The 23,164-nt window shown below is 42.8% G+C and overlaps 1 protein-coding gene across 4 annotated transcripts in view; it reads right to left on the bottom strand.

Annotated features, from left to right (window-relative positions):
- Window positions 1–8,542: 8,542 nt before the first annotated feature.
- The window catches only part of c1orf159 (chromosome 1 open reading frame 159), a 33,076-nt gene continuing 18,454 nt past the window's right edge, over window positions 8,543–23,164 (bottom strand). For 3 of the 4 annotated variants that reach the window (XM_018095417.2, XM_031905136.1, XM_031905137.1), the window contains exons 8-11: window positions 10,896–11,030; window positions 10,364–10,389; window positions 10,081–10,111; window positions 8,543–9,493 (exon numbers count right to left, since the gene is read on the bottom strand). In XM_018095417.2, the coding sequence (XP_017950906.1) occupies window positions 9,405–9,493; window positions 10,081–10,111; window positions 10,364–10,389; window positions 10,896–11,030 (281 nt within the window). In that variant the 3' untranslated portion in view covers window positions 8,543–9,404. 4 annotated transcript variants of the gene reach the window in all.

Here is a 23,164-nt window from a genome sequence, read left to right as displayed (position 1 = left end):
CTATAGCACACTTAGAACTTCTCTTCCATTTGTCTGCTGGGTATCATTTACTGGGCACTGCCAAGAGCTCTGCTTCACCTACCTTAACCAAATTCTCGCCGAGGAGCCAAAGACCGATTTTAAAAAGCCCTCGCTTTACATACACAGAGAAGTTCATCTGATACAGCTGACACACTAAATTTAAATTCTTACATGTGACATCTCAAGACAAAGCAGTTGATAGTTTTGTATTTAGCAGGTGTCAAAAGAAACCACGTTTATATACGTAACCATATTAACAAAGCTCAATTGAGTTCTTGCATGCATTGCAGGAGGAAGTTAAATGCTTTACAGTAGTTTTCTTTAGATAAAAAAAAGCTTAATGGATATGGATACAAGCTCTGCAGCGATGGTAAAGGCACAACAACACCATACTAATGCCTTAAACAACGCATTGTGGAGTCTGTAGCTGGGCTCTGAATGCTATTTTGATATAGACCTTTTAGTGAGTCAACAGCTGTCATTACTTTGGTGTGAAGCAGGTTATAGAATTTGTGCACCTACTTTTCACGTGTTCTTTAGGTAAACAGCTGATGGTGCTGCTGCACAAGTTGTTAAGCATTTAGCCTTTAATGATGTGAAAAGACTGCCCCAATAAAATATACTCATAACCCAGAAAATGTCAGGGTTATTAGCTATCATATTGGAGAATGAACTGGAAGTAATCTCTAGCTAGGTGGCCAGGCACTCTGTATGATTCAGCAGGACTGCACATGATACTATTAGTGACCAGAGTCTCTGGAATGCAGCATGCAGAAGGGCCATATTTGCACACAAAAACTGTTAATATTTTGGGCATTGCAAGTGCTTTGCCACATATAGATACTGAGCAATCTAAATGGTCTATGTTTATGAAATGCCAACATATATTTTGTAATAAAGGGGAAACTACAGAGTGCACCCATGACCTTTTGTTACATGCACATGATAATTAAAGGTACAGTATACCCCCTTTTTTTAGTAACAGTGCTGTGAATAGGGCTTGTGCTGGACAAACAAGTTCCCACTTTTTAATAATTAGCATATATGTTTTTTGGTATTTTTTGGGGCAATAAACTGGGCAAAATCTGAAACTGAAAGTATAATCACATTCTGCTTTTGTTTCTTATAAGCACAATGAAAACAATTTAGTAGACCACTGAGAGGCCCTGATTATAATTAGCTGTTCCATAACAAACAGCCTAACAAAGGGAGCAGCCAGGGAAAGGAGGCGTTTGTTTATACATTAGACTTTCAGTAGACAGTCTATTTGAATTTACTGTGCTCCAAAGAACAAAAAGTAGAATGTGAAGTTGCTTTCAATTTCAGATTTTGGCCTGTTTAGCTCAAGAAAGAACAAACCCCCATACATATTTCATAATATGAAATATATGACTAATAAGACAACTGTCTTTTGAGGGTATACACTTTCCAGGGCACTCTGTTCCAAAAATTGCCTTGAGAGGAAACTTCTGCGATTTCGGGAAATCACATCGCTGCGTATGCCATCCCACCGGCGATTTACATTTACATTGTACCGCTTGTACTTTAATCAGCTTTGCGAGTAGGCATCTCTTTTAACTATTTATACATCATTAAAAATTTGAATGCACGATGGTATCTTTTATTGTTTTTTCCCACATTGAACGGGTTGCCATTGCTAAAATGCTGAGGAATCAAATTGTCTTTTGAAAAGCAATCTTTAACCTTGTGTTTGTGAGTATATACCCTTAACAGATACATTTTACTCAAATTGCCTACTAATTGATAACAGGATTGTGAAACCTTGTAATTATACCATTGGTGATACACTAGGGGAGTGCGCTTTTTTTTTTTTTTTTTTTAAAGCACTTAATGGTTGGGGCAGATGAAGCTGAGCATTCTACAGTACCAAGAGCTGCATTTACTTGGATTTGAGTTCAGAGCAAAACCTTTATTCTCTTACTAGGTGGATTCAAAATTCCATACAGTCTTGTACTAGAAAGATCATAGCCATTTAGACATACCATCCAGTCATGGGCCTAAGGCTCTGCAGTATCTGTATCATGTTGTTCATCTAATGCCAATAGTTTACCTATCTTTATGTAAATATTTCTGCCATTTTCTTGGCATTGATCTCATATTTTTGTGTTCCTGCATATATGTATGCACCTGTTGGATGAAACCACTGCAGTATTCTACCATGACATACAGTATTGCCATTGCTCTGTTTACTTGTATTTTATATTATTTGCAAGTCTCCACTCACATGGCTGATTCACATCTACCCTTCCATCTTCACTCATTCTACACAGAACCTTCTTACAGCCCACCATTTAATCTCCCATCATTCGCTCTCCATCATACTTCATACTGAGGTTATATGCATACAGTACAATGTGTAACCATCATCATATCCTTATAAACTCAAAGACCTCCTTAGCCACACCTCATGCTTGGTTATTAGGCACCAAGTCTAGTAACCATTGACAAGTAGGATTTAATAGTATCATGTCTGAAAGCAAATATCTGGTTGCTGTGGGTTACAAGTACCGCAGTCTTAAATCTGAATGGTAAAGGTATTTCTGGGGCAATTCAACTAGTGGGCTTCTGCTGCTGTGGATTTTTTAACAGATTTCTTGAAAATTTCACCTACTTATCTTTAGCCCTTTTCATCTTTGTCATTGCAACCTTTATATACACATTTTATACATAATTATTTTCAGAATTTATCTAATGAGAACACTTAACAATAATTTGCATTAGCTGAAAAGGTCAGATTCCAGGAAAACAGTGTATCTTTGACTGTTTAAAGAGACAACTTCCTTCTTCCTCTATAAATGTTTCCCAACTGCAGCTTATCATATAATTGAGCCAAAGTTAAGTCCCATTTAACATTTTATCAATACTTTTGAAAGAGTGTTGTTTAAGGACTATAAAGCTTAGCAATTAATCACAGGCAATAATGTTACCTGCTTACTGATATTACTCAGTTTATCCCATACTCATTTCATTTAACTTACCATACATATAAATGAACATTTAAACAAATCTGTTAAGAAAAAAAAGCAGCAATAAAACATAACAAATTTTTATATTATGGATTATGGTACCCATGTAAAAAGAAAGTAAGAGCAGCAGATTTGTCTGTGAAGGTTCTCATTCAACCAGGTCAGTGCTGTCCAACTGGTGGCCCGTGGCACCCACCTGTCTGGCTGCTGTGACTGCTTACATTTGTGTACGTTTTAATTGGTATCAGTTCTGAGATTAACTGGGCCTCCTCAGGCTCTAAAACTCTGTATTGTTTAAGCATGTAATCCCCTGTACTGTTCACACCTTTTAGTCCCATTTTTCAATCCTCATGCTCAAACTGTAAGCCCCCACATTGTTCTCCAGTTCACACCTCAGACTGTAGGAGCAGTGCCAGCAATGTGTCATGTACTGCCTGCCTGTGTGTGCCATGGAGTATGACACACAAAAGCAGAATATGGCAGGCAGAGTATGGCACACACAGGCAACATAGGGCAGGCAGAGTATGCTGTGTTTTTTTTAAAGATGTTTCTTAAAGGCTGACTCTTTTATTCTGAAAGCCAGTTAGATGATTAGTGAAATGTCTTCTTCAAGAATAACACTGCAAGTCCAGTTAATCTGACTTATTACTACAGATATACAAGATCAGCAGAGTTTTTCATTTGAGCCTTTTGGTAACCATTGCCAGAAGACAATGGGCACTAAGTTAAAGATCTGTGCGGTCCAAACTTGCCTTGCTCATTTCTCTGGCTAAGCTATCCTTCTCCAAGTCTTTTAAAATACTGGGCTAACTGTGCCTGTTTCAATGCAAATATACTGCACCCTGGGTGGAAGTGCAGTAAGCATGCGCTATACTGGGATCTTGGAGAAGAAGGACCACATTGGAAAACAGAATAATTGGATTTACAGTGCACACAAACAAGCCAAGGCACACATACATGCTAGGCCACATCAGCCAATTAATGCCTTTTGCTTCCACACTACTTCCTGTTATAGCTAGAGCTGCATTATTTCAGGTGATCTCTGAGGGAGCACATAGCCCATCACTAAATGGTGGATCAAGGGAAAGGATGTAAAAAGGCAATATTTACTGATATATATATTCCAGTTTGGAGAAATTCTTTAATAGGTCACATAATATAAATCTCTTGGTTAAGTATTCATTCTGGGGGTGCAGGTTTCAATAAAATAAAATGGCCTACTGTTGCCAATTTTTGCACTTTACATACTGCCTGGGGCATTGGAAACAACCCCTTTAAAGTACAACCTATTCTAAGTGTTCTGATGCTGTAGTATTGATGCTATGTTATGCAGTGATCAATATATAACAGCACAGGGGGAAAAAAACCACAAGGCTGATAATATATAATTATACGTTTAGGATGTCCGATAAATACAGGAAGTTTTTCTTATCATCTGAATTTATTACATATAATTTACATTCCTACACTTGCAAATTCGATTTTGTCTCCTAAATATAACATATGAAGAAAACATAATGTTAGTCATAGCCAGAATTCCACAAATGCATAGTCACAAGCAGCAGTAAGGACAAAAACCTTACAAGTTACACCTGCATTAGCAAGTAAATGGGGGAGGGGTGATTAAGTTTTTTGCCCTCCTACCCCAGATATGGTAAATTGCAGACAGAGTCAAAATTGTTGACATTTCCCCATGTGCAACAGCCCTTTGTTAGAGACACAGCGGCACTGCAGACACAGGTGGCAAAGAGAAGCACGTTGGACCTCTTAATGCAGTTTGTATTAAAACATATTTCGCACATATTAATAATCTTTGTTTTGAGGTCTTTATGGCAAATTGTTAAAAGCTGCAGGTGGAAAGCTGAGGTATGTCAATATACAATTAACCCCTACTAGGCTTACGAATGAAATGTGTGACGGAGGAGCTGCTCTTGCATCTATACAGGCTCATTTATTAACACCGGGCACATTTGCACTTGGGCAGTAACCCATAGCAACCAATTAGTGATTCCATTTTGTTCAGCCAGCTGCAGGTAGAACAATGAAAAAACACATTTGATTGGTTGTCTTGGATTACTGCCAGAGTATGTTGTTACTGAGAACACATTAATGTTTACACTTAATTAAAAACAGACTGGCAGGACAGAGAATTGATGAATGACTACATTTAATTAACTAAAGCCTTAAAAAGAACATGATTAAAAAAAGCCCTAATTTATATAGTAAACTAAGGGGCATATATTTTATAGTGTGTAAGCCATGATCATCGTTGATAACATAACAACCAATCAGATCTTTACTTTTATTTTCTAACTTGTAGTTGACTTTTCAAATTTAACTGCTGATTGGTTGCTATGGGAAACATCACCGGTGATGTTGGCTTACACACTCTAATAAATATGTACCTTAGTGTACCAGTGGCAGGTATAGTGGCTCTATAGTAGTAATATAATTTTGTTAGGCCATCTTTTGAGTGTCAGACACTCCGGACTGTGGGGTCTGTTGTTTCCTCAATAGTTAGTAAATAAATAAAATCCCATCTCCCCAGCTGCTCTGGTACATGCAGGCAAGGACTGGGGGGACATGAACAGGCAGTGGGCAAGCTAGGCACCAGGTAAGAGTGGCTGTGTGCTGGGCCCCTCTGAAGACTTTTTTGTTGAAGGGGGTAGGGCTGAAGCCGACTTGTTACACATCTGATGCTACTGAATAATAAACCAGAAAAAAAAAATCGAAAGCAACTGTGGGAATCTTTAGAGGCTAGGATCTAAACTCAGATGAAGTCAAAGGAATGCAAGAAAAATAAAAAACCCATTTGCATTTTGCCTTTCTAGTTTGCCTCAGAGGGGGAGAAAATACCTTGCAGATTCCAAAAGCAAAATGGAACCAGTCCCTGGATCTACTTTTTTAAGACTGTTTAAATAGTATTTTCTCACCTTTATGCATCTAAAGATGGAACCTCCTTACTTCAGTATAAATAGCCCTTGTGTTTGCTAAAGGACCTACTAGTAAATAAAGTATGAGAGTTTACAGTATGGTGTATTTATTTTAAAGGAGAAAGAAAGTTAAAAACTAAGTAAGCTTTATCAGAAAGGTCTATGTAAATACAGCCATAAGCACTCACAGAAACACTGCACAGACTTCTCTGAAAAAAGATTAGTTGTGTAATTCCTGTGCCAGAGACATGCAGCTTTCTGTTCTCTGCTCTTTCCTGCACCCCCCTCCCTCAAGAATGCTAAGGACTCACTCCCCCCCCTTAGGAATGTGGATCCGAGCCAATCAGCAGGAAGCTGACTCATAGGGGCACATTTACTAATCCACGAACGTCCGAAAAGCGCCCGAATGCATTTTTTTTCGTAATGACACAGATGCCACATCCTGGGTGGAATTAATTGGCCTACATTGGTAACACAGATACATTACTTACACTGGCCTCCTCCAAGTCATTAAAAGAGATATACAGAATAAGCAAAAAACCACCATAATACTGTAGAATAATGTGTGTTAGATAAAAATTAACCTTATCCTTTAAAAAAATGGCCCCTTATTTGGTCCTTAACGGTCCTTGCCAGAAGCACAGTAAGAGGAGGACAGCCAATCACAGCCATGCAGTCACAGAAGCAAAGTCAAGATTTAGTTCCCTATCAAGTCCACCTAACTGCTGACTAGTTCATATTCTGGGAAAGGAGTGAGAACAGACGGGGAAAATTTTGCACAGTACTTCTATATTTAACAGAGTATAATGCACCAGCACATCCTTGTTTTTTATACAATATGTATCCTTAAATAAACAAATTAGATAAAAGTGGGTTGAATACAAATCCCTTCACAGAGTAAAGAATGTACCATTGCACTACATCAAAGGCTGTGGCAAAATTCAAGTAGCCCTATCCTTTGCAAACCCACTATCCATCTTTCTACTTCATCGTAAAAAGGTATTAAATTAGTCTGACATGATCTGTCCCTCATAAAGCCATGCTGATTATTAGTTATAAGGCCATTCTCCAGAATATGATCTTGAATGTGATCCCTAAGCAAACATTCAAATAGCTTGCCAACAACAGATGTCAGATTTCCAGGTGGTAATTTCCAGGTGGCTTTGGACTGATACGGAATATATTAGAAGTCACCTTGGAGTAACGTGCCCTGTATAAAAGCAAGAGGTCGCTTATGGCCATATGTTTATAAAATACTGTAAACTATATAATTCGATTTAGTACGAAGATATAGGTTTTTTAATCCTTAATAGCTTTGTGACTGATTGACAGAACACATGAATACTGTGTTTTAAAGAATGCAGTATGGGAATGTGTGCATATCACACTACAGTCCCTGCAAGCTTAGCCACGCAGAAAGGTTTTACAGCTGTAGTGGCAGTGGCTATAAGGTGAACCCAAAAGGAGATGTTTAAAGAAGAAGGAAAGATAAAAACTAAGTAATCTTTATCAGAAAGATCTATGTAAATACAGCCATAAGCACTCACAGAAACGCTGCACTGAGTCCTCTATCAAAAGATACAGGATTACTTGTCTGTTTGTTTTCCTCTGCCAGAGACACAAAGCTCTCTCCTGTCTCACCTCTACTGCTCCCCCCTCCCTCAAGAATGCTATGAACTCACCCCCCCCCTTAGGAATGTGTGATCTGAGCCAATCAGCAAGAAGCTTCCTCATAGTCTTAGTATGTACACCAGTCTTGGTGCAGGAGTGCGGCATTATGGGAGCTTTCTTTACAGAGCTCAGTGGTTTTTTTCCTATGAGGCTTCTGATCATCTAAATCAGCGTTTTTCAACCACTGTTCCGCGGCACACTAGTGTGCCGCGAGATGTTGCCTGGTGTGCCGTAGGCAGGGCACCAATGTACTAGGGGGGCACTGCTCTTGGCACCAATGTACTAGGGGGGCACTGCTGCTGGGCACCAATGTACTAGGGGGGCACTGCTCTTGGCACCAATGTACTAGGGGGGCACTGCTGCTGGGCACCAATGTACTAGGGGGGCACTGCTGCTGGGCACCAATATACTAGGGGGGCACTGCTGCTGGGCACAGAGTTACATTTTTTAACATTTTCTAATGGTGGTGTGCCTCGTGATTTTTTTCATGAAACAAGTGTGCCTTTGCCCAAAAAAGGTTGAAAAACACTGATCTAAATGGAAGAAATATGGGAAGACTTTAGGGCACTATTGAGAGAACTGAAGGTATGCCTGCATCTTGAGATTAACTCTTTATTAGCCTTTCCTTCTCCTGTAAGGCACAATACATGGTTGTAAGTGCAAATGCATGATAATTAGTGCCGTAACTATGGAAGAAAGCTTCCTCTATAGGCACTTTTCATACAGAAAATGTGTGCATGCATGCTAGCGGGCACGGAGGTGGCGAGGCAGGGGCCGGGTCAGCTGCAGAGTGGCAGGCCCCTCCAAAGATACAGAGCAGTACTTTCCTCTGCAAGGTTGACCACAAAATATCTTTAGCCAAAAGGACACTCCATTAACAAATTTCTTATATATGGATGCTAAATAAGAGAACAAAATAAAACCGAGATATTAAACAATTTCAGTCCGATTTATCTGACGTGAATGAATAACTGAGCTGGGGCAAGGCAGCCCTCATACAAGTATAATAGCAAATATGCAAAGTAGTAATGTGTAACATACACAATAAACTATTCTTAAATGTAAACACTCCTTGTAAACAGTATATTTGTCTTTATACGTTTCACTTTTACAGATACATTTGGCTAGCAAACCAGGATGTTTTAAATTACTTAATTTATTAAAGCTGCTGCAGATACAAAAAAGAAATCTAAATTATAAAAAATAAGCATAAAAGAAATATATTCAGTTCATTCAGATTGTAAGCTCTACGGGGCAGGGACCTCCTTCCTACTGTGTCTCATACCACATGGCACTTATATATATATATATATATATATATATATACATATATGTATTTATTGTACTTATTTATTATATCACTTGTCCTCCCTGTGTGTAATTTTGTATTCTGTAAGACTGTACAGCGCTGCGTACCCTTGTGGCGCTTTATAAATAAAGTTATACATACATACATACATACATTTGTGCCACAAAGTGATTTGAGCAAAAAAGATAAAAACAGTCTAATGTGCCATTTGATGAGCAGTTAATTGTGACATTTCCTTCATTGTTCTCATGGATCTTTGCAACAATTGCCAGCTACTTTTAAACTTGTTTGCATACTGCTTGCATATTGATGCAGTTGGATTAATAATATTGTTCTCTATTCAGTGCTTTGTAAGAGTAAAGTTCAAACCTCGGAAAAGACACAAGTTGTCATATTTGTTCACACCCTTCTTTAAGGGCTTTACTGTATTTCTGCCAATCAGATTTGTGATCTTAACAGCGCTGGCTGATTAGGCAGAAGCAACTAGACATTGCTCACTCGTGTTTCTGCTGAAGAATCTGGAGCTGCTGTTGTGCGTGACCTCTCACGGCGAACATACCTTGGCTTTCGAACTGAAATAATTAGCAAAAATAAGCTCAAGTCACTAGTGTGTAGTCTCTTCACCAATATCAGGATCAAAGTTACATTTAGGTTAATAATAAAAAAAAAAAAAGACAAAACACACACACAAAGTACTTGGGGGCTTATGACATCTGGTCCAGATGCTTTGTTTTTGAACTACTAAGGAGGTCTTGCTTTCTGTACAACTACTGCTCTGTACACATACTGAAAATACAAGTCATTTAGGACCCTCAGATGTCATACAACAGCAGGTCCGGACTGGGATTTTAAATATTTCTAAACATCTCTGTCTATGGCATCTTATGGCATTTGCCAGCATCCACAGATTGCCAGTCCAGGCCTGCACTACAGGGCCTGGGTCTGAAAACAGTCTTTCTGGTACCAGCATATTCTCATTAATCTCCTGACACACCCAGACCACACACCAACTTCTTCAAACAAAACAGGACACTGTTATACATTTTGCAAAAACAGTCTAAAAGCAAACCTACAAATGTATATAAAGCTTTTTTTTGCTACTGGCCCACTACACATATCAAATTGTCTTAGAAAATGTTTGGAATGTTTAAATAGTTACCTGAAGATTTGGGATTTGGAATCATAGAAGCCTTAATAAAAAAAAATAAAAAAATCTCCAATGAATATGCCGCATACCAAGAATTAAACAACAAATGTCACTATTGTTTATTAATAGCCTAGAATGCCTAGAGTGCTGGCCTGGTGTCCGAGTTAAGCCATAACATTATGGGTCTGATGTGGCCAAACTGCCACCACCTCCCCAATGCTTAACCCCTTCCTTGTCATTTAGATTGGCTTTTTGATGCAGATTGCTATTGGGAAAAGAAGACAGTATGACTTACCATTTCACTGGGTTGAAAGATGGATGCTAGAAATAAGAAGATAGAAAAATATTTATGCTAAAAATACATTGATCATCCCCAACTAAAAAAAAAAAAGCTAACCTTATAGTTCTGTTGAATGAAAACACTAAGCAGCCTTAATAAGTATTTAATACAAAAACTTACATAGAACACAAGGCTTAATAATTTTCCTCATATTAAAAACAAGTGTATAATGCCCCTTTAAGGACGAATAATAGGATAACCACAATGCAAACAATATATTTACAGTACTGGTTAGGTTTCTGCAATATGCAAATTAGGGTTTGGAGTCTGTTTGGTATTTGGCCAAATCGTCACAAAGGGTTTTGGGTAAAGCCGAATCCCAAAATAGAAAAGACACAAAAGAAGCTGTGTTCAAGGGGCACTGTACACCTGTGTTCAGTTGGAATGCATTATATTATTGAAGAAAACCCCCAAGATCTTCTGAGTGCCAACAAATATAAGAGCCACTATGTAGAGACTGTATCAGAGCAAAGATCATGGTACGCACCCTTATTTCTTCTGTAGAAAATTTCAGGAAGTTTTTGTGAACGTTTGAGGTAAAAGAATGAGGCCACTGAAAGAATGAGGAACAGACTGATGAAGAGTATGCCCAGCAGGAGAGAGGCAGCTATTCCTGGACTACCTGTAAAATGGGAATAGAATCAAATACAAGTTCAAACCTCCATTCCACCATGTCACTGCATTAACAGGATCCCTGCTGCCTGACATCCGCTCTTAAATCTTTATTTTTAGAGGTAACAGCTGGGTATTAACCTGCCAACACATTTGCTACAAAAAAAAAAAAAACAACAGGCAAGACATTAAAAACCAGTGTTGTTAATAAAGACCCCAAATTCACCTGAAAGTGTCACCTGAAAGGGGGGTGTTAAACAATCACTGTACTATGTAACCTGGAAAGCATAATTCATAAAGCATTTTCTCTACGCATCTGAAGTGAGTGTATTTCTGATCAAGAATAAGCTGCAGTTGCTGGTGAAGGGGAGAAATAAGAGAACCCACCAATCAAAGCATAACATGCACTGGCTTTCAAAGCCAGAACTTCAAAAGACAACTCAAACAAACTGCTAAATCCAGGCAGTTAGAATACTTTATACACATTTTTAGAGCTGCCTGTCCAGCATGCACGCAATCTTCTTCGATCATCAGTCATGTTTTGTATATGAAATGGAGATGCAATGATATTGATGATTCACAATATCGGATTCAGTATTTGTACAAACCCAAATATTATTAAACACCAAGCTTTCGGGGGGGGGTGGCCAACCGGGCAACTGTTAGGACGCACTGAAACGGCGCTCCCGGGGTACAGTCTCTAAATCCCCCACAAACGGCGCTGTGCAGTCCCCACGGCCCGCCGAACACTAAACCTGCCATCCGGGAGGCTGATAGCTGCTCCCGAAAGCAATTTCAGTGCCGCAGCACGAGCAGGAAGAGTGAGGCCTAACAATGCGAGCGCGACTCGCATCGCGCACCCGCCATCTTGGACGCGTCTCCCCTGCACGGCAAAGGAGCCCGGCCCAAACACTAACAATCAGCGCGGCACGGGGGAACTCCCCAGCAAGACGGTGAGTCCAGAACCCCGGGGGCGCCCACCATAGCCTACCCGGACTTCTCCCTATAGCTAGTGCTATGAACTCTGCCTAACAAGGGCTTTATATATAGCAAAGCCTGCAGTGTTGCGCCACTAGAGAGGCTGCATCTGTCCCAACACTACATAATCACACTAGGGCACCTGCTGAGAAAGTATAAAGGGTTGGTGATAATCCAAAAAAGGGCTAGGAAATACTAGCAGCATGTAATTGCCTATGATCCTGGGGAGGTGCTGCACAAGCCATTTCTATTTTATATGATAGTGCTGAATACATAAATCGGGTGTAGTGGTCTACAATCAAAGCTACACTAGACAGTAATAGTGCCAACTACACTGCTCTAATCACAAATGGGTAAAAGCACACACAAAGTGAAATCGGATGCGGCAGCGCGGCTAGAGCAGTATGCCCGCAACAATAGCCAAGAAGCTGCAAGCTCCTCTCCGCACTCTCCAAATGCCTCTCCTCCACAAACGACAGCCACAGAGCTGGCGGCAGAGGGCCAAATAATACCAACCCCAGCAGACCTTATGACAGCCATCTTGAACTGCCAATCCACCCTAACCTCTATGTTTACCTCCAAAGTCGAGGAGTTAAAGGTGGACCTCTCAGTTATTAAGCAGGACATGCAAAATATCAGAGAGAGGACCGGGGAGCTCGAGGAAAGAGTGGGAACAGTGGAGGACCGCACAGCTCATCTGCCCCAAGACATAAATCAAATAAAAATACAACTCGAAGCAGTGACTGACCGATTAGATGATCTGGAGAACCGACAGCGCAGATCCAACGTCAGAATACTGGGCCTCCCAGAACGTAGTGAAGGCACCCAACCAGAAAATTTTGCAGAAAAACTACTTAAGGAGCTCCTGGGCCAAGAAACATTTTCTCCACAATATGTAGTGGAACGAGCGCATCGAGTCCCAATGAGACCACTACCCCCTGGAGCCCCACCACGAGTATTTCTAATCAAGCTGCTCAATTACAGGGATAGAGACACAGCACTGAGAGAGGCCAGAAAGAGAGGAGATCTCCAATATTCTGGGGCCAAGATTTCACTTTATCCAGACTACTCCACAACAGTGCAAAAAAAGGGCAGCTCATATGTTGGAATCAAACGCCGGCTTCGAGATCTGGGCCTAGAATACGCCATGCTATACCCGGCCAAGCTTAAAATTATGGAGGGTGGCAAAGCCATCTTCTTTGAGCGACCAGAGCAGGCACTCGAATGGTTGGAACAGAGACCTGGCAATGCCCGAAGCCCACCAAGAGCACAACACTGAAAGAAAAAGAGCAGACCACGAACCCGACTCTACGACTTCTTTGTGCCGTACAAAATATTGAGCAAATGCACTTATTTTCAGGACAGGGTGGTGACACTACACCGATGGCAAACCCACAGGGCGCCCTTGCACAAGCCTCTTGGGCAGGTGGTTCGGTGGAACAAACATTTTTCTGTTAACGGATTACAATGGAAGACCCGACAAGGGATGGTGAAGGGGAACCCCACACCACACCTGGAGACATACGGATTACAAAGTAATAGACAAAGAGGTCTAGTCCATTAGAGCAGACCATGTACACTTTGTTTTTGGCTCTAAAATACACACCGCTCTGCACGAGCCGACACGGAATAATATACAGTTATTGGTACAGCACTCCAGTTCAAGTGCAGCAGACCTACCCCATCTACATGCTGGATCAATCTAGCAGTTGCTACTTGGTCTTATTTCTTATTTTATATTTTTCTCTTTTATCTCCGACATTCCCCTGTTGGGAATGTGGATAACTTCCACAAACAGTTAAGAAACCACGCTCCTTGGTTGACAAGTTATGTTTGGGATAATGTATCTTCATGGTTGGGGAAGGATACCGGGTGGGGGGATTGACGGGGTTGTTACTTATGCTTTCTTTCTCTCTCTGTTTCCAACCTTTCCTTTTGAGCTGGGGGGAATTAGAGCAAATTGTATAATAAGGCTGGGAAGCTGGGAGGGCACCTCTGAGCCTGAAGCACACATACGGAGCCAAAATGTGCAGCGGCTCCCGGGTGGCCTCTCAATGAGAATAATGCACGATATGGTATTGTGGATATACAATGTCACAAATAGGTTTTACGGTAGTGTCCTGGAACACTAGAGGGTTGAACGACAAAGTCAAAAGATCTATAGTATTGAACATACTTAGAAAATCTGGTGCCGATATAATAATGCTGCAGGAAACACACTTGATAGGCCAACGAATTAGAGCACTAAAGAGACATTGGGTACCAATAATGTACCATGCAGAATACTCATCATACTCCAGAGGAGTGGCAGTATTGATACGCAGATCTTTGGGCTTCTGTTTGGAACAATTAATCACAGACCCAGGGGGTAGATACCTGTTGGTTAAGGGGCAAGTAGAGGGGAGGCCATATCTATTTGTAAACGTATACCTACCTCCCCCAGCAGACATACATATTCTACATGAGATTACCCAGAAGGTAGCCCACTTTGGACACATACCCACACTCTGGGCGGGAGACTTTAACATGGTAATGGACCCACATATTGATCGTCTACGCCCCAATGTAGGAGACACTCTGGCACTAGCTCAATGGGCCTCTGCCCTGAGCCTGACAGACACCTGGCGCTGGCGTAACCCTGATGCCAGGCAGTACTCCTGCTATACTAGAGCCTCAGCTGCCCTCTCACGAATAGATTTGGTATTGGTAACCCCAGAACTACTACAGGGCCTGACATCCAGTAAATTTCTCCCCCGAGTCTGCTCAGACCACGCACCATTACTGGCGGCCTTCAAATGGGATAGAGACACTCGATCTTCGAGATGGAGATTGTCCCCCAAGTGGATACAGCACAAGTATATAGCAGAAAAGTACCCCCCATTACTAGCTCAGTACTGGGATGCAAACGAAGGCACAACTCAACCTAATATTGTCTGGGATGCGGGAAAGGCATACTCTAGAGGCATGTACATATCGTTAATTAAGCAGGCCAGGCAGAAATGTGAAGAGTCCTTGATGAAGGCACAGGATAAGTTGACACAGGCAGAAGCCGCAATAGCAGAGGATGACACTGACCAAAATGCACATAGACTTAATGAGTGCCAGAGAGATGTCAACCTACTCTATACGGAAAAATACACGCAAACAGAACTATACAGGGCAGCCCACTGGTACGACAAGGGAGATAAAAACAGTAAGTTACTAGCCATGTTGGCCAGAGGTGAAACTCCATACTGGACCATTAGGGAACTATTACTGGAAGATGGGGCTATGACCACCCTTAGGACGGAAATGGTAGATCGTTTTGCCCGATACTACCAAACTCTATATGACTTCCAACCAGACCAGACAAACACTGGACTAGCCGCCCTTTTAAATACCATAGACATCCCAACCCTTGCAGAACCAAGCGCCACTGAATTAGATAGGGACATTTCACCGGAAGAGGTTACGGAGGCTATAAATAGTCTACCCGGAGGGAAAGCCCCTGGGCCAGATGGACTTCCGTCTGAATGGTACAAGCAGCACCTAGAATTTATTGCACCAAAACTATGTTCATTATATAATGAGGTCACACCGGACTCCCTGCTACCAGACTCCTGCTATGAGGCACACATCACATTGATCCCAAAGGAAGGTAAACCCCCTCAAAAATGTGAATCATATAGACCAATATCCTTGTTCAATTGTGATGTGAAAATCTTTGCAAAAATCTTAGCACTGCGGTTACGGGGAGTAATAAGGGATTTGGTACATCCAGACCAGACAGGATTTATGCCAGCTAGAGCAACCGATATAAACATAAGACGCCTTTTTAATAATCTCTGTGTACGCCATCAAAACTCGGGCACCAGGGTAGTAGTAGCCCTGGATACAGAAAAAGCTTTTGACACTGTATACTGGCCGTACCTGTGGGAGGTCCTCCAATGGTTTGGCCTGGGGCCCAGATTTGTGGGCTGGATTAGGGCGCTTTATGCTCGCCCTCAAGCTAAAATCATGGTAGCAGGCATGCTCTCAACTGTTATATATCTAAAAAGGGGCACCAGGCAGGGCTGTCCACTGTCACCACTGCTCTTTTCCTTAGCGATCGAGCCATTAGCAATTCAAATACGTGAAAGCAAAGAAATAATAGGGCTCCAGTTAGGAGACCTGGAGGAGAAAGTGTCCCTGTACGCGGATGATATGCTGCTATATTTGGCAGACCCTAAAAACTCTCTTCAGGCGCTAATCCGAGTACTAACTAACTTTGGCAAACACTCCGGTCTAAAGGTGAACTATGACAAGTCCCTTGTTTTCCCCATAGATAACCTCCCACAAAGTATACTATGTAGCATTACACAGCTGAACACTGTATCAGAATTTAGATATCTGGGCATACAAATCCATAAGGAACTAAAACGGTATGAACAGCTGAATATTTCCCCTGTTTTAGCTCGACTAAAGGAAAAGACACTGGTGTGGCAAAATCTTCCACTCTCAGTCCCAGGGAAAATTAATTTGCTAAAAATGGTTTTTCTACCAAAATTCTTATACGTGTTCCATAACGCACCTGTAGTGCCTCCCAAAACCTTCTTTAAAGCACTTGACTCAGTGATAAGGGGTTTTATATGGTCAGGTGAAAGACCCAGAATGTCGTTTCAGACGTTGCAAGCGCCTCTGACGGGTGGGGGGTTGGCTCTGCCCAACTTTGAAAAATACTTTCTAGCCAGCCAGTTGGTGTATGTTCATTGGTGGACTGTCCCGAGGTTAGATAACCGAGCATTAGTATTAGAGGCCGCCATTGTAGGATCCTTAGAGGCGTTAGCTAAATTACCCTACAGGGGCATTTCCCCATATTACCAAACAACACTTCCTATTAAAACAGTGGTAGAGTCCTTTCAGAGGGCACTCAAAGTAGTTCAAAATAAACAACCTGTCTGGTCCAAATGGACACCCATATAGGGCAACAAATACCTTCTACACTTCCAAACAGTGCCTGAAGTAGCCAGGTGGGCAGCCGTGGGAATAAAAACACTAGGAGACATTACTGCGGGAGGAGAATGTAAACAGTTTAATGCACTTCGAGCTGAATTTCAGCTCCCTACAAACATGTTATTTCAGTATTTGCAACTAAAACATGCTTTCCAGTCGCAATTCCCCACAAGGCCGCTAACAATTACTGAAACTACATTGGAGAGATATCTCCGTCGGCCTGATCTGGTGAAAGTATTAACATACATGTATACAGTAATAATGCAAACAAACACCCCCCAACACCATAAGGTTAAACAACAATGGTGTGAAAACATACCAGACCTAGAGGAAGAGCTGTGGAAAGAGGCTTTAGAACAGGTACCCCAAATAACCATCTCCAGCAGAGATAGATATATACAGATCAAGTTCTTGAATAGAGTGTATCTTACCCCACAAAGAGTTGCTAGAATATATCCTGGGGCCTCTGATCTATGCCCTAAATGTCCCAACGAGTTAGGGACCTTCTACCATCTCTTCTGGGAATGTCCAGCAATAAAGGGATTTTGGCGAGAGGTGCTCAGTTATGCTGAGTCGGCACTAGCATTTCCCAATATATTGTCACCCAGTCTATGCTTATTAGGTATACTGGACACCCTACAATTGAGACCTCCAGCCAAATTGTGCTACTTACAATTGCTATACTATGCCAAAAAGGCATTGTTATTACACTGGAAATCTACAGGTCCACCCTCGCTGAACTTCTGGAAAAAGCTCATTAATGACTCCTTACCAAAACAGAAGCTAGTGTATCAAGTCCGCGGATGCCCGGACAAATTTGAGGCCATATGGGGGGCATGGCTTTTGGCAAACGCACCACCTTAGCCGACTTTGAACACCCAGAAAAAAAAAAGACACAAGGTCTCCTTCTTGGCTTTATACAAATGTAAACCTTAGATTTTACACCCCACCCCCAGCTCATCTCCCCCTTTCTTCTTCTTCTTCCCCCTCTTGATCTTCTTTCTTCTCTTTTTATTTTTCTTAAAGGGATTGTTCCCTTATGTTGTTTAAATTTAAAAATGCAAAATAAAATCTCTTAAAAAAAAAAAAAAAAAACACCAAGCTTTCAGGAAAATAGCAAAACAACAAATTAAACTCCTAACCTGCATATTTGGGTTTGAGTCTGATTATTTACAAACAGAAAGGTGTTGTCTTCAGGGCAATGGTACAATTGTAGTGGCAATCAAAACCTGCACATAATCCTGGAATGCTGGAAAACCCAAACAGGGTATCTATAAAAATATACTGCATAAACAAGCTTATATGTAAAACCCTGCTTCATCTAAATAAACCATTTTCATAAAAATATACCAGTACTTTTTTTTTTAGTAGCATGTGCTATTTACCTATTTATCTGCTCCTAAATATTTAATTGCCATTTTAAGAAGGAAGGGCCGGGGCGTGGCCAACATGGCGACCTGAACAGAAGCAACTTTCTGAGCTCCGTGCACTGCATCCTGGCAATAGCAGCAAACACCGAACCCATCACTAAACCTTGCTCACCCCAACTGCAACAACCATCCCTCGCAGGATGGGAGGAAGCAAAACCCAAAGAAATAAAACGGAAGCAGCTGCCAGGCTGGAACAGTTTGCTAGACTGGCTCCACAAAATGGCGGCGACTCCCAAAGCAGCCAAACTAGCGACGGGGACCCAGCCCTCCCCACCACAGCCACAACTAGAAGCAGCAACTCAGCTACTGCTGGACGCAATTACAGACAGCCGAACATCCCTCTCTACAAAACTGGAGGATGTTAAAACAGACCTTTCCCTCTTGCGGTCTTGACCTCCAAAACATCCGCGAGGATACCTGCAATCCGCTTCCCTGACACAACTCGAAACCAAACACAAAACATATGCGGACAAGCTCGATGACTACGAAAATAGGCAGAGATGCAATAACGTCCGCATAGTAGGCCTACCGGAGCGTGCTGAGGGAGCCGACCGGTTGACCTTTACCGAAAACTGTCTAAGAGACTCCTACTCCAAAGCCAATTTCTTGCAATTCTTTTCGGTCGAGCGAGCCCACCGAGTACCGGGCAGCAGCCCCCCACCAGGTAGCCCACCCAAGCCCTTCCTGATCCGCCTGCTCAACTATAAAGACCACGACGCCATCCTACAGGCAGCTCGCTCGGGTCCTGAAGTAATGATGGAGGGAAAGCGAGTATCGGCATACCCCGACTACTCTGCCGAGCTGCAACACCAAAGAGGTACATTCACTACAACCAAACGCCGGCTGAAAGAAGCCAATTACAAATATGGAATGCTCTACCCAGCAAAATTGCGGGTACAAGCGGACGGGAAAACTCTGTTCTTTACATCCCCGCAAGAGGCCAATGACTGGCTCGACTCACGAGGGCGCCCTCCCCAAAGAGCCAGCCCCAACCGCCAACGCTAAGAACACACAGCCTAAGCAAACTACACCGATGCTTCTGAGAAAGAAACAGCACCCACCATACCAGGGTAGAAACACTCCCAACCAAATAGGACATTAAACTAAATCTGCAGCCAGTGCAAACGAGGGGGTATATCCAAATAACAACCCAACCCAAGTGGCTAAAAGACACTGCCTTCATCTCATGATGGCGAGAGACAACTACCCGGCAATCGACACCAGCCCATACCAACTCAACTCACCCAAGAGAACTCCGAGACAGAGATCTACACTAAAGAACCAAGGGTGGCACTTAAACTTACCGCTGAAGAAAACCACCTCCAAAAGACCCAAGCCCATAAAGCCTGACCCACTTCACAAGCTATAAGACTGGACTACTCCGAGGACATCCACAACGGAACTGACCTACTTGGGCTTGCCACATCCAAAGACGCCATGAACTACCGCAGAGGCCTACCAACCGACTGCACACACCCGAGGTAAAAGCCCCCCCCAAGAAACGAATGGGGAACGGACAACCCCCAATACCCAAATACCCCCCCCAATGTGCACCGATTGCCGCATCCATAAACCAAAGAACAAGTGCCATGGCACACTATGATTTATATGGTGCCATAAGAGCTCACCACTATTGCTTACCACCAAACAGTTTGAAAGTTCGCCATTTGGGAACGATACCTGCCATGTTCTCGGTCAGGTCGGGCAGGAAGGGAATTGTGGGAAAGTTATGGTATGTACAGTTATTATTCATGATGGTTACAGAAATGTCAGATAACAGATAGCAAGGCCTCCTACACAAACAGGTACCCAATTAGCACTACACAAAAGGTCCAAACTAGACATGGGGACCCCACTTAGATTGATTTCCTGGAATGTCAGGGGCCTGAACTCCAAGTTCAAAAGAGCAATAATGTTTGACTATGTCAAAAAATACACCCCTGACATACTACTACTACAGGAGACCCATCTAATAGGTCAAAGGTTGATGGCACTAAGGAGACCATGGATAGCTCACATCTACCACTCCACCTTCTTCTTCCACGCTAGAGGCACATCGGTCCTGATGTGAAAAGGTATACACTTTGCCCTGAAAGACCTCACTACAGACCACTATGGTCGTTATATATTGATTAGCTGCACCATCTACAACCAACCACTTACCCTGGTGAACCTCTACATCCCCCCCCACCCGTTTGATCACAACCTTCTAGACACTATCATAACCAAGATAGCTCTATTTCCCCTGGCCCCAATACTTTTTATGGGTGATTTCAATGCCTTACTAGACCCCTCCCTGGACAAACTACACCCAAGTCCCCAAACTAACCCCAAATTCCCTCAATGGGTCCAAGCCATGAGCCTCACAGACATCTGGCGATGGAAACACACCGATCAGCGAGACTACTCCTGCTTCTCCACAACCCATAACACCCTATCACGTAAAGATCTAGCACTTGCATCCACAGATCTTCTCCCACGGGTGGCGAAAATAAAATATTTAACAAGAATGATGTCAGATCACTCTCCCCTCCTGGTCCAAATTAATTTTACCCAAAACCCCGCTACAAAACTATGGCGCCTTAGCCCCATGTGGCTGACACACACCTCAGTAAAAGAACAAAACGACACCACCTTAACAGAATTTTGGGCAACTAACCCAGACACGGCGACACCAACCATGGTATGGGAAGCATGCAAAGTAACACTAAGGGGAGCCCTAATAGCAGCCATTAGCGGAACTAGAAAAGCATCAGCCCAGGAACTAGAGGAAAGACAACATGAGCTCAGGGAAATAGAGGAGGCATACATTTCTAACTCCGGAGCAGACACCCTCCACAACTTCAGGGCAGCTCAAACTGCCCTGGAAGAAACCAGAACCAGAAATAAATGACCCAAAAAAAATTACTCTACGCCACCCAAAAAACGTTTGATAAGGGGGGAAAAAAACGGAAAACTCCTAGCCCACCTGTCCAGGGCACAAACACCCTCCAACACCATCCCTAGGATTACTCCCCCACAGGAACACCTGTCACTGACCCCTCTCAGATAGCACACACATTCGCCCAATTTTACCAGCAACTATATGCAACTAAGTTGCCTATAAACCGGACCAACTCTCAGCATACATAAGAGATATACCATTGCCAAAATTAGCCCCACACAGTACTGCACAGCTAAACAGACCAATAACCCTGGAGGAAGTCAGAGAGGCCATAGCCTCCCTCCAATCTCAGAAAACCCCAGGACCAGATGGATTACCCTCAGACTGGTACAAATCCACCGAGCTGTTAACCCCATGGCTCCACAAAACTATAATAAGTGCACTAGACCACAACCAACTCCCTCCCTCCTTCAGCAGCGCACTAATAGTTGTTATCCCAAAAGAAGGTAAAGACCTCCTCAACTGCGGGTCATACAGACCTATATCCCTCCTCAATACAGATGCTAAAATCTTTGCAAAAATTCTATCCAATAGACAAACTAATAATTGAGGAACTAATAGATCCATACCAAACTGGATTCATGCTGAACAAAGCCACAAATATAAATATCCGCAGGCTGTTCACAAATATACATGCAGACCACCTAAACAAGGGTTCACGCATTGTGGTCTCACTGGATGCGGCGAAAGCCTTTGAATCGGTGGAATGGTCATACCTCTGGGAGGTCCTGGGGGTATATGGCCTAGGCCAGGGGTAGGGAACCTATGGCTCGGGAGCCAGATGTGGCTCTTTTGATGGCTGCATCTGGCTCTCTGCCAAATCATAAATAAAAAAAATAACGAGGGGCGTGGCCTGCACTCGGCGGATAGAAGACGTGTTCTAAGCCTTAGAACACGTCTTCTATCCGCCGAGCGCAGGCTATGCCCTCCTCCGCATCGCTTCCGGTATCCTTGGCACCCACCCTACCTTGCCCCTGTGCTCGGCGGATAGAAGATGTGTTCTAAGGCTTAGAACACGTCTTCCATCTGCCGAGCGCAGGCCACGCCCTCTGCATCCGGCATCCTTGGCACCCACCCTACCTTGCCCCGCAGCATCCGCGGCCAAACATATTGTATGGCTCTCACGGAATTACATTTTAAAATATGTGGTGTTTATGGCTCTCTCAGCCAAAAAGGTTCCCGACCCCTGGCCTAGGCAACCAGTTTATTCAATGCGTGAGGCTACTTTACCAGTCACCATCAGCAAAAGTCAGAGTCAATGGATACACATCACCAGAATTCAGCCTAACTAGAGGCACACGACAAAGCTGCCCCCCTCTTGCCGTTGCTGTTCGCCCTGGCCATCAAAATAAGACAGTCCCGGGGCATTACAGGGCTAAAGCTGGGTGGAGTGGAGGAGCGCATATCTCTCTATGCAAACAATGTTCTGCTATACCTTGACAGCCCAGGGAATTCCCTCCAAACAGTGCTACAAGTGGTAAACCAGTTTGGAACCTTTTCCGGTCTTAAAATAAACTGGGAGAAATCCAGTGTATTCCCAATAGATGAGGGCATTGAACCCAGCAGATTTCCCCGCACTCCCCTCACTTGGGTAAACTCCTTTAAATACCTTGGAGTGGTGGTCCACAGGAGAATAGAAACCTTCTTCCCAAGTAACCTTGACCCAATACTTAAAACTATGAAAGAAAAAATGGCGATATGGGCTAACCTACCCCTTACCATCTGGGGCAAGATAAACCTGATAAAAATGATCTTCCTCCCCAAATTCCTATACATCTTCCACAACTCCCCAACCCCAATCCCTAAGCACTTTTTCACCAC

The sequence above is a fragment of the Xenopus tropicalis genome, chromosome 7 (assembly GCF_000004195.4).
Source record: "Xenopus tropicalis strain Nigerian chromosome 7, UCB_Xtro_10.0, whole genome shotgun sequence".
In the NCBI taxonomy this organism is placed as follows: Eukaryota; Metazoa; Chordata; class Amphibia; order Anura; family Pipidae; genus Xenopus; species Xenopus tropicalis.
This window is presented reverse-complemented; position numbering and strand designations above follow the sequence as displayed.